Below are 12,636 nucleotides of genomic sequence, written 5' to 3'. Positions count from 1 at the left end.
GCGATTCGACGCGCGAGGAAATCGGAATCGCCTCCCGTTTCTCTGCAGCGCTCATTGAGGGTGGATGGTTGGAGGAGGAGGAGGAATGGCCGTGCAGAGTGAGTGGCCTCGCCTGCCATCTCATCACCTCCACACCTCGTCGCCTCACCCCAGGGTGGTGGAAGGGGGGTGGGGTGGGGGGCTTGCACGGGGGTGCCGAGGGTGATGGTCGGGATGGTGATGGTGTGTGGGGGGGGGGCTGTTATAATGTTAATACCAGAATTGATGATGGTGATGATGTTAATGCTGATGATGGGGTTGATGGTTGGTGTTGCGTACCTTTGGTGGTAATAACGGTCCCCTGTGGTGGTGGTGATAACGATGCCTGTGATGTTAATGATGGGGAACAATGGTGATGATCATACCGGTCACCTTAATGCTAATGGTGTTTGTGATGATGGTGGTTGTGGTTATGATGATTACGCCCGTGATGGTAATGCTAATTATTTTTCGAATAGCGATGCATTTGATGTTCATGCTGTTGATCACGGTAATAATGCCTATGATGTATCCGCATGTATTGAAGATGGTGATGTCAATTACGTTAATGATGATGGTGTACTTATGTTGATGATTGTGAAGATGTTGAATATGATCATTCTGCTTGTGGTGGTGGTGGTGGTGATGCTGCCTATGATGTTAATGACCCTGTTGATGATGATGAAGGTGATAATGCTGGCAATGATGTCTACTGTTACTCATTTTGCCACTGATGCTACTGTTGATGATGCCTTGTGATATAACGCTGTAATGGGTGTGTGCTGCTAATAATGATGCCGCTGCTGTGATGATAATTTAAAAAAAAGCCTACACCACCGCTCCCTATTGCTATCGATCATTCATGTGCTGGTGACAATAATACTGCCTCTGATGGTGCCGATAATTGTGGCGCTATTATTGCTGCTGATGATGATTGGCTCTGATGATGCTGATCGCATTTGAGCCCATGCTAATGCTATTGCTGCTGCTGCTGATGATTTGACCCTCCTCACTTCGTTACTGCTACTAAAGACGCCGAGGCTGTTTAATCACTGACGATGGTTGCGAATCTGCTGCTGCTAATGCCCCTATTAAGGTTTCACTCTGACAATATTGTATCGTTCATCCACCGCCAAGTGTGCGAAAATCTTACGTCATTTTAAATTATCATTAGCATGAGCAATGCTTTGCATAACGGCAATTCTGAGGGTAACCGCACTGTGTCACTGCGTTCAAGCAAATGTACCGTACACCATATGCCAATTCAGCGACACAGTGTTTGGTTCGGTTGCTTGTCTCTCTCTCTGTATCTACTTAGCGTGCGTTTAACCCCGAGCTGTGGCTCACATCAGGAGCGAGTTCATCTCTGAACTCGTCTTGACCCCCATCCCACCCCTCTTCACCAACCCACAATGATTAGTGTCGTGAAGTGTGGTGAAGCACTCACAATGACTGACAGTGTGGGGAGGCCTTCATCCAGCAGTGGATTGACAAAGTGGTGTATATTACTGTTTACAACCCCATTGGTACATGCGTGCCTAATGTAAGGCCATCACACAATTCTTCAACTGATCACGTGTTCGTATTGTAAATCGAACGAGCATGCAGCATAGCGATTATTTCCACAGCATGATGTATGTACATTGTATGCTTATAAATGTGTGCTTTATATATATAAAAGGAAGACCTGGCTTGACGACTGTAAGACGACATCGTAAGAGATTGTGGTGCCAGAAAGATGTCGCACTACTTGAGCATGCCGGCACAAGAAAGAGGAAAGTGAAAAAATGACGAAACGAGCAGCGGAGACCCACGGGTTATCTGCCCCAAGTGGATCGTGATGATGATGATAAACATATAGTACGGATTATACTGGTCAACACACTTTTTCTGGCATAAGGTATTCCAACGGTGTTAATGTAATTTTGGGGTGCTGATTCCAAATCTGGCATCAGTTTTTGTCTATCACATCAGGTTTTTGAGATATAAAATATAGCATTTTCAATAAAAACTGCAGAAGAAAAATATTAAATAAATGTGGATATCTACATAAAATGCTATTATAAACACACTATCCTAAAAATACAGCACCCTATTTTAACACTAAAGCAGTCACTGACTCGCAACAACTTGCAATCATGAGTGAGAGAGTTAATTTCTGGTAAAATCATTGATAATCGGGTATGCCGATAGCATAAAAATGAGATGTGATAGAGCAAATCTGAGACCAGATTTGGAATCAGCACCCTGAAATTAGTCTAAAATAGCTGCAAAAGTCCAGGCCAGAATTTTTTTTGTTGGCCAGTGTATAGAATTGCTGCCAATAACCAAATCACCTGGAATGTGCTTTATCTCGTCAGATATCACAAAACTAAGGGGGGGGAGGGTGTGGTTGAGCCGGCATTGGTGAAGTATGGTCAAATGAGCCCCCTCGTACGACACGTAAGGCGTAGGGGATGCCCTTATCCACCAGTGACTTGACAATAGGCCACGTCTGTAAATGTACATTGCACAATGCATTCATAAGTATGTAATTATGTACCGGGTCTGTGACATATGTACGTATTTTTTTTCTTATTTACCAATACGTAGTTCTTATACAGAACTGCATTGATCTCTTTTGGGAAAGAAAAAAAACACTTGTTGCGTCAGTTTGGTTCCCACCTGCGTATTTAAATATATGGCTGCCGAGATGATTACAATGATTAAGAAGGCACAGGCGACGATGTACTGTGTAAGACGGTCACTGATTGTGCCCTGGACAATAATAGACTAGTACTGAAATGGCAGTCGTAAACATTTATTGACATCTTTCAATATTTATTTCACGCAGGGCGAGGGCCCATTGAAAATTACGCAATCAAAGTGAGCAATTCCCACCTTGACACAATTTGTTCGTTCGCGGCCTAAGATTGTTTTTTCCCCTGTAGCTTAAAATTGTTTCGACAGCTCAATTTGTCGGCGGATGTTGCACGCGAATGGCGCTGCTGCATTTACGCCAGAAGCCTCGACTTGCAATGAGCAATCTACCAAAGATGGGGAACGATAAGACTGAAGCAGTGGGCCAAGCCACCCAGCGTGTGCAGGTGGTGTAACTGACCCTGAGATCCATGGACCAGAAGATGGGCCCAGGCATGAAGCTATAAAAGAGGGGGGAGGGGGGGGGCACTGGACAGGGGGCCACATTTAATTTCTTGCACCAGAGTCCATGCCAACCACACTACTTCGTCACTGGTCCCAGAGGTGTTGTTTTCAAGAGAGACTTCCCGCTGCTCCATGTGGCGATTATGTTCTTGATGATGATAAACACATTCCTGCGGAGGGAGCTGGTAGGAACGTTGGGTTGCTCGTTCAATGGCCAGGGTCAAAGGCGGCGTGGTGTATTCCGCAAATATGCCCGACTGTGAGGGCGGGCACAAGCCGGCGTGAGTAGGTTAAACGTTGAGTTTTATAAGGGCACCACGAGGTGACCAGTCCCTCCCCACCCAGCCCCACCCTTCCCAACCCCCACCCAGCCCCACCCTCCCCACCCATCCCCTCCCCACCCTCCCCTCCCCACCCAGCCCCTCCCCACCCAGCCCCTCCTCACCCAGCCCCTCCCTCCCCACCCAGCCCCTCCCTGTACGACGGACGGACGGACGCAATAATCCCCTTTGGGCTGGTGTAACCAGGAGGTTCCTACCAGTAATAGTATTGATGATTGTAGCCCATTGTCAAGTGCATCGGCCTGCCAGTCCAGCCAGTGTCCAGCGAACGACGGATACGGGGGCGGTACTTGCCCATTGGGGGCTCTAAGCAGACAATATTAAATCTATAAACTTCTCGTGGGATTGCAGAAGAGAAACAGACAAGAGGTAGAAATGAATAGAGATATGAGAAAAATGTGGACAAAAGTTGTAATGAGATGATGCAACAAAAATTTAGCGCAATTACAGGGATGTGGACAAAAGACTGAAACGTGTTGACGTGATAGAAGAGTTTTGCAGTATGACGGTGATGAGAAAGACATATCAGCATCGTATGATACTTGGTGCATCCTTGTGTGTTTTTTCTTCATTAATTGAGGGCCTCTTAGATTTCTTGGAGCCCTAAGCTTTTGCCTTGTTTGCTGAAATGCCTTGGGGTACCGTTGAAAACGAATTTCTCTAAAACTGCTTTTTATGTTTAACTTGTTGTCCTTCCCCCGCACCTACGATTAGCACGGTTGACTACGTACAGTGTGAATGAAGCTCATCATATATACGGACTTAAACAAGCACTCGTGGAAAACTTGCGAGAGTGCCTTGCGACTATCGTTTTGACCGTGCCTCTCGTCTCTCAGCCGCCTGCTACAGTCCCGCGCGGATGCTGCTGCTGGGCAGCTCGCTGGCCTTTGAGGAGGTCCGCTTGGAGCTCCTGGCCGAGCTGGGCTCGTTGCCCTCCGACTCTGGGCCTAAACGACCCGGCGAGCTGGGCCCGCTGGCCTCGGATGGTGGCGTGAAGCGACCAAGCCAGCCGTCTGGCCGGCGGAGGGAGGTGGGCACTCTGCCGCTCGTGAAATCGACGCTGAAATCGCCGGTGGAGAACTACGTGAGGACGGTACGGAACGGCGGTGGCGGTGGTGCTGATTCTAAATTAAAATGAAACAAAACTTTTTGTTTTACCAGGTAAAGCCCACTGAGCTATGTAGATCTTTTTCAGAAGAGACCTGGCCACAAATGGAAGCTCAACGAAGTGGCTTATTGTATGGAAATGTATATCATGATTCTAAATGTGGAGGATAAAAATCCACGTGAGCACAGGGAGAACATGCAAACTCCAGATATACAGGCATCAGGGTCGGGATCGAACAAACCACCTCATGTATACCAAGCGAGATAGTTAACATCTCGTCACCGAGGGGATCTGGAAGCATAACTTTTGGTGAGCCACCCTTTAAAATGTATACGTGACAAAGACAAAGATCTCCCATATAGCCTAAACAGACTTTTTCGGGCAAGTGTTGTTAGCGAGTAGCACCTATGAAGGCTGGCACGGTACACGAGGGGGTGTTGTTCCAGCACCACGCCCGGCTGCCTTTGTTTCCAAAGCGACGATGTTTACACACGACAATCAGGTACACATTTAAAGGCTGCGTCGACCCAGGGGAGGTCCAATACTAGTTCAGATATTCGTCACTGATGTTGGTCGTAAGTGAAAATTGAACTCGGGTCGCTGGGTTCGCAGCCTAGCGTGGTGTGCTAACCACTGCGCCGCCGCTCGCCACATAATACGCAGAAACACATGTACCGCCGATTTGCACGGTGCGAAATAAGTTCAACATACATTGCCTCTTACCGTTACTCCATCCCCTGTTGGGTCTAACCTTACCCACCCACAGCCTCCCGCGCTGTCCCCATGGGGCGTGTACGCTGGGCTGGAGAAGCCGGCTTACACGTGGACCCTGCAGGAGGTGTGCCGGTGGCTCAAGCGCAACTGCCCCCACCATTACCCCAGCCTCCTGGAGCTGTTTTCTCAACACGACATCACCGGTAACCTCGCGTGAACAAGAGCATCGGTTTCAAACAAGACGCAAATATGTGTACATAGCAGGCAGTCTCTTTCTTTGTACATAATACAAACAAACAATTTAGCAGCATTTTCTGAAGAAGTGCATTGTGGTCCTGTTGTCTGAGATCAACATTGAGCAAATGCGGCCGACTGACAGCAGAAACACAACAACTTTTCATTGAGAAAAAGGGTCTTAATGCCACTAATGGGGGTACGGATTCTCTCCACATCCAAACAAAAGACCAACAGCAACGATCGAACACAGCAATCACTGACCACCATAAACCACAATGACCCACAAACTCTGATGAATCATCCAATACAGCCACCAAATACAACCTAGAACTCCTGTCAGCCATGACCACCAATGACCAACTTCCTTCGTGTAGCTGGGAGATATGATCAACAATGTTCGTAGATCCATGTCAAGATTGGTTTGTGAGCCAGTGGATGGCTTCAGGAGTCGCATCGTGGTGAACATCTGAAAAGCTACCAGCGAATGATCGATGTAGGCAGGGGCGGTACGATGTCATCCATGATTTGGAATTGGCCTATTCTTCGTTTTATATCGATGCAGAAGATAGCCGCATCTGCCATGCAATGTTTTGTTGTGATTCAATTACGCAATCAAATCCAAACCACTGTTTGCCCAAACGAAATTCCAGGAACCATCAACCGACAGCCGTACACCATTTATCCTCGTTGAGTTTGCGTACGATATTGATTTTTTTTCATTTAACAGGGCCCCATCGTTGTTGAGATGAATTGCTCTTGCCAATGACATGCGGTAACCCAGCATCATTTATTTAGCAACCCTGGTTCTGCGGAAGAGACCCAGGTGGTTGAAACAGGTCCAGAATTTGCAAGTTTAACCAAAATGCTGCTGGTTAATACTGGTCTGGAAAGCCAATAGGCAATGGACTAAAAATATCCTTTTATGTGGATAAATGAATCTGAAGTCGTGTTATTTATTTACCTAGAATGCTCCACAACACAGAATTAATGTTTTTTGTTCCACTATGGGGTTCTTTTGTATTTGTATGCGTTGTGCGCGTTGGTACACAGAGACACGGAATGCAGTTCTGCTTACATACGCTGTTTCCCACAAGGCCGCTTGATACATTTTCTTAAATCTAACCTCCCCACAATGCCTTTTGTTGATGTATTCCCCGCAAGGCCGAGCGTTGTTGCGGCTCAACGAAGGGAAGCTGGCGCGCATGGGCGTGCATCGGGAGAGCCAGCGTCAGGAGCTGCTGCAGCAGCTGCTTCAGCTGCGTCTTCGTGAGGAAGCGCAGCAGCTATCGCTGCTCAGCCGAGGTGAGCGAGGGAGGAAATGTTTCGGCCGAGACCCGAGTAGAACTGGCTCTGTCCGATCTTTTAAGTAATCGATTGCCGACAATCTGTTCGATTACTCGACTTGATCGGACAAACGTTGGTAGGAAAAATAAAATTCTCACCTCTGTTTTACACGCGTGACGGTGGTCGGGAGGTGATGGGGCGGGGATTTATGACGTCATTGAGATTATCAGCGGTGTCACACCAGCCATGCCTGTGATACCATACAAAGAATGTTTGTCGCATTGCCATCAAACCCACTTTTTATTTTACTTTATGTTTATCTCAGAGCTGGAATAAGTGAAATTCAATGAAAAATTCTATTTAACGTGTTTTTCTGTTTTCTTCAGTAATGAGTAACGAGGCTAAGACCGCCAGTTCAGGACACTCGACATTGCAGTTTAATCACAGGTGGCTACCTGGTTGAATACTCTGACCTTTGAGCCAGCCGGACAATTTGAAAGCCATTTTTTTCATAGATAACATACATTTTTAATGATATCACCAGGGACCTCGAGAAATGTCACCAAATGATTGTTCAACTAAGGAACATTTCAGTAAGGATTAATTATTTGCCTGTCTGCCTGTGCTGCATTGCAGGATGGGGAGAGAGTTTGTAACTGGAATATGGAATTTTGGGCTGTGCCAGTGCTGAATCATTGGAAGAGGGAGAATTGGAAGAAAGAAAGCCTGGCACAGATCATCGAGAAAGTAGGGAATGGAGATTCCGCTCACATTGACGTAATCTTGTGTCGTCACATGTGCCATTTTTCACCGTTACGTAATGACCATCACTTGTGTTTTATTAGGGCTGCAACTCACGGCTGATTGTGTCACACACTCTGAACCTCCGTTGTGATTGACATTGAGTCACGAATTCATTGCTTGCGGTTATGTTCATATCTCTGAAGCCCTGAATGAACAAGGTGTGCTCACGTACCATTTGGAGGATTACTCCAAGTTGGTGGAATTGGCGGCCACTTCCAAAATGCAAAAATTGGCACCCAAATGAGGCGGTTTCTTTATTGGATGGCTCACCATGGCTGAAGTTTTTTCATTGGTTTTTATCGTAAATTTTATTAGCAAATTCTGAAATCCAAATGGATGAATCTTATATAATGATTAAAACTGAGGGCTCATCAGCAGTTGTTGCAGCTCTATTGTTTTTTTATCTAGCAGTGTGTGTGTGTGTGTGAATGTGTTTACGTGTGTGTATATATATTCATGTGTACAGTATTTATTTGTGCATATTTTATGTGTGCTGTATATCTTCACATATCATAACCTGGCCTGGGCCTCTCCTATCTTATTTTCGGCTAAAAAATAGTACCTGGTGTGGTGGTGCTGGTGGTAATGGTGGTATGTTCATGAACATCAGCACTGGGGAGACAAAGGTGGCCAGGAGCACGTGGTGCTGGCAACACCACCAGCTGTTCTGCCGTGCTGGCCTTAATAGGCACTTACTAACAGCACTTGCCCCAACAGGGTAACCAGGCTCACATAGGTCTGTATTTGTGTTTGTAACTAATTGGTGTTTGCACTTTAATTGTAAATGGTGGCGTTATTTATTTATGTTGGTGGAACAATAGTGCACTTTGGTAAGGACTAAATCTTGAAGCAACCTATTGTAGCATCACCTTGAATTTTGTTCTCATCACGGGTATTTCCCAGATTATAAGATGATCCGAAAAGTACGACGCGCCACAAATTTTGTGCCCGGTGTGAACAAAGTTACACAAATCTGGTCACGCGCACACACACGCGCACACACGCGCGCACCGGAATACAAAACGCACCCCCGACTTTTAATTTATAAAATACCGAGAGATAAAGGCGCATGCAGGGAAGAATGGTGCAACTTAGAACCTGGGGAATATGGTATATTTATTCCCCTTTCATCCAATATATTTTCCTTTTCCCCCCACATAATTTATTTTATTATCTGATGCAGGAATTTATGTTGAGTATATTTTTACTATATATAACTTTAAGTGTACACCGAGTAACTGTGTTCACCTGTGTAAGTTGTGACCCCCACCGTGCTCTCCCGGTAGCTCCGTTAACTGAGGAGGTTTCGTAGAGTAGTCAGTAGTGCATGTCTGTGTTAAACTCACAGTGCTCGTGACAACGTTTCTGTGACTGCAGTAGCCATCAGAGCAGGGCTTGCACATACATAGAGGCAGCATTGATGAGAAATCGATGTCCCTATTTAAAAGGACTGGTAGATAGGTGTTCTCGCAGAGGTAAGAAAGGCGGTCTTAGGCACTGCTGTCCCTAACTCAAACCCCTAATCCCTAAACATAGCCCTTACCTCTGGCCCTTAACCCTCACCTTTCCTACAGATATGGATTAAGTTGAGCAGTCTAAACCCTTTACCATAAACCATATCCTAACCCATAACCTAAACCGTAATAATAACCTATAATCTTAAAACTTGAAGCCGAACTCCAAACTATAACCCCCCCCCCCCCAATCCTCTAATCGTAACCCAACACAAAAACTAAAGGACTATCACTCCTTTGTATTTCATCAACTGAAAGCTAAGGAAGTGAACATTGGAAAGGACCTGAAATAGATAAGCACAACCGCTAGAAGTTATGGGATTGAATTAAATTCTGGTCTGTAATTTGAATAAAAATGTGAGGACAGTACCGCTAGAGACTTGTTTTTTTTGCCATATATGTGGGCACAGTAGTCTGTACGAAAATGGATGGCTTGTTAACATTTACTGACAATAATAATAATAATGATAACAATGAGGTATGTCATGATGCATCGATTCATAGACTGACATCCATTTTGACGCTCATAATACATGTATCAAATCGTACGTGAAATAAACTCTTACTTATAAAGTATGCAAATTATGTGCAGATATTAATGGTGCAGACAACACTGTACAAATAATACAAAAATGGTATAAACTGTATAAATGAGACGTTAAAGACGAGACAAAAATGATTCAAGTATTCAATTGATGTGTGACCCCAAATTGTGACGATTCCTCAAATGGTGAGGAGGTTGAATTATTACATGCCTAGTAATAACACAATTGGGTTTAAAGTCAATTACGTTACAAAATGATTGGTTAAGCCCCACGTCAGGAAATTGAGCCCAGCACCTATTCAAGGGTGTGGAACCTATGGCCCATGGGCTTCCGAATACAGCCCACAAATTCACCCCATTCGGCCTGTGGCCACACGAAGCCCACCACTTCAAAATGGCCCAAAAATTATATTTATCTGTCACTGATAGCATCCTAGCCGCACTAATTGGGTCCTAGAGGGTGAATAACTTCGACTTGGCAACAACACAGTGTTTTGTTATCTTAACGCACTCGGTCACATCTGTCAGGGCAAGGACCTCTTGCCATGACAAACGTGACAGGCGTGCGTTCATGTGGTATGTGGTATTTGAAAGTCCTAGAAAGGTATTTGAAAGTCATCTTTGGCCTTCAGGAAGGAAAAGGTTACCCCCACCCCTCTCTTGCTTGCTGAGCACTGGGTTTAAGCCCAAGGGCTGTTGTCCACGGCAGGACACTGACCCAGCACCTCTTGGGTCTATTCGTGTCTTTTCACTCGGGATGAAAGTTAAAAAGTCAAGGCATATGTAATATGCTTCATGTTCTCATCCCAGTCACCAATTTCGATGTGATTGGTAAAAAAAAAGACGAAAAATACGTTCAAATAATGAGTCGGTGAATTAATGAATACGTGAATGTTGGAACCCAATGCGGAAACAAAACTTTTGCAGAGAGAACAACACTTTCGTGCCAAACCCACGTGCAGTTCTTAGACTTTACTTTGCGTGACTCTTCTCTGGAAAAAGAAAAAAAAATGTCGTTCATCGAGTCTGGATATCCTCACATTGTGCTGGTGACGATTTGCCATGGATCCGTATTTTATTTAATAAAGTGTTGAGATGAAAAGTTGTAGGTGTTGGTTTTTTTCCCTCCTTTTAAAACTTTTTTGTTATATTTTACGTGTAAATCTGTGTGTATTCAGCGGTAGTTATAAGCACCACGCTACACACCTGAGTTCGATTCCTGGCCACAGCTAACATCAGTGGCGAGTGACAACTGAACCGGTCCTGGGCTCCCCCTACTCCCTTCATCGACCTGCATTGACCAGCGTGGTGAAGTATGGTCAAATAACCCTTACGACCAACAGCGTGGAGAATCCTGCATCCCGCAGTGGATTGACAAAAAAGCTGTCCTTTGTGCTTGAGTGCCTCATGTCATCAACATTTCCTGATTTTAAGTCAGTTAGTGAGGTTACCAAACCTGTCAACCCATAAGGTTTACTCTTGTACAGCAAAATTGAGTTTTCAGGTCTGTACGGCATACAGCCTTTTCAATACGGGCAACAAAATACATACATTTAGTAACATAATTTTTGTCTATTTGTTTGTGTTTCTCCCTTGTGATGGGACTTTGTAGGATGAACATTGAGATGTATAAGGGCACGAGGTGACCAATAACACCTGTATCGGTGTGTAATAAGATGGGGCACTGATAAGCGGTTGACAGGTGTGGGTTCCACAGGGGGTAATAATGTGTGATTATATTATCTGGCCAAGACCTGGAAACAAGCTCCCAATAGAGATGATGGAGAGATGAAGTTACAGCTGCCATTGCCCAGCCATGACTCTTGCTCCAGGCTAGGTGCACTTGAGGCAAGATCAAGTGGAAAAAATGAACCTGTAAAAACAAAGTTTTTCACTATAAATCCTTTATATGCGTGGCATCGGGGCGGCTAGAGTCCTCTCGTCCTCTGGCTTGAGATGGCTGTCACCTATGGGTCAGATGATTGTCTGCCAGCATTAAGCAATTGGTAATTCAATATTTAAAAAAATTTCCCTAAACAGTGTAAAATTTTGGAAAAAAATTTTCACGAAAATTAATTGTCACGCACAACGAGTCTGTGTGGAAAATGTCAGCTCGATTGGATCACGGGAAGTGGGTTAAAAAAATGACCGAAAGATTTGCACGGTCGCAAGCAAGCAAGCACGCAAGCTTCATACTCTTAGGTTTTTTCGGTGAAGTCACGTAGGTAAAAAATAATAGAAATGAAATAATAATAAATGAAAATAAATCAATTAAATCACGACGTTTCGGAGGCAACACAAGTCTCGGTCTACAGGTGGGACCGTCACAGCGAGATTTACTGTATCAAGTGTATCAAATTTGGCTGTGACGGTCCCACCTAAAGACGGAGACTTGTGTTGCCTCCGAAACGTCGTGATTAAATTATATATTTTCATGTATTATTTTATTTCTATAATTTTTTACCTACGTGACTTTACCAAAAAAACCCACGAGTATGAATCCTTGCAGTCACGAAAGCTTCAAATCTAGCTTGCTGGTTAAAAGCACGGACAGACCCAGGTGTTCATTTCGTGGGGCTTATGTCGACAGATCACCCTGTTCAAATGACAATCTGAGGCTGAATGAATGGCCAAGGACCATAGAGTAGACATAACTATTTAAAGTAAGACACAAGCCACGGGGCACAGACAAAGGCAATTAAACACAACCCAGCACTTTAAATAAGGATACACGTATGCGCAAGCATTGCTATTGCTAACCGCCTCTAGGGCAAAGAGTAGCTCGTCAAGCATGCAATCCAATTGGCGTCCAACGTTCGCTCGTGTCGCTATCTGCCTGGAGGGCGTCTTGCTTCCGCATTGCTGAGTGCATCAAATGCCTTTTGGCCTCCCTCCCGCAGTCGGAGGCTTCATAGCGGCCCCGTTCTT

General features: G+C 45.0%; 1 protein-coding gene across 2 annotated transcripts; it reads left to right on the top strand.

Annotated features, from left to right (window-relative positions):
- On the top strand, positions 1-10,810 carry LOC144940675 (uncharacterized). Of its 2 annotated transcripts, XM_078866966.1 has the most exons (5): positions 1-98; positions 4,340-4,596; positions 5,378-5,528; positions 6,724-6,864; positions 7,483-10,810. In XM_078866966.1, the coding sequence occupies exons 1-5, from the start codon at positions 65-67 to the stop codon at positions 7,500-7,502; spliced, it is 603 nt and encodes a 200-aa protein (XP_078723092.1). In that variant the 5' UTR covers positions 1-64; the 3' UTR covers positions 7,503-10,810. The 2 variants fall into 2 exon arrangements, with proteins under 2 accessions (XP_078723092.1, XP_078723091.1); XM_078866965.1 differs by having other exon boundaries at positions 6,724-10,810.
- Positions 10,811-12,636: the final 1,826 nt, after the last annotated feature.

This window comes from Lampetra fluviatilis, chromosome 23 (genome assembly GCF_964198595.1).
Source record: "Lampetra fluviatilis chromosome 23, kcLamFluv1.1, whole genome shotgun sequence".
Taxonomy (NCBI): Eukaryota; Metazoa; Chordata; class Hyperoartia; order Petromyzontiformes; family Petromyzontidae; genus Lampetra; species Lampetra fluviatilis.
This window is presented reverse-complemented; position numbering and strand designations above follow the sequence as displayed.

Coding starts and splice junctions, on each gene's coding strand:
- LOC144940675 (XM_078866965.1), top strand. CDS start 65: ATGGTTGGAGGAGGAGGAGGAATGGCCGTGCAGA. Junction 99..4,339: donor AGGAGGAATGGCCGTGCAGA/GTGAGTGGCCTC, acceptor CTCGTCTCTCAG/CCGCCTGCTACAGTCCCGCG. Junction 5,529..6,723: donor TTCTCAACACGACATCACCG/GTAACCTCGCGT, acceptor ATTCCCCGCAAG/GCCGAGCGTTGTTGCGGCTC.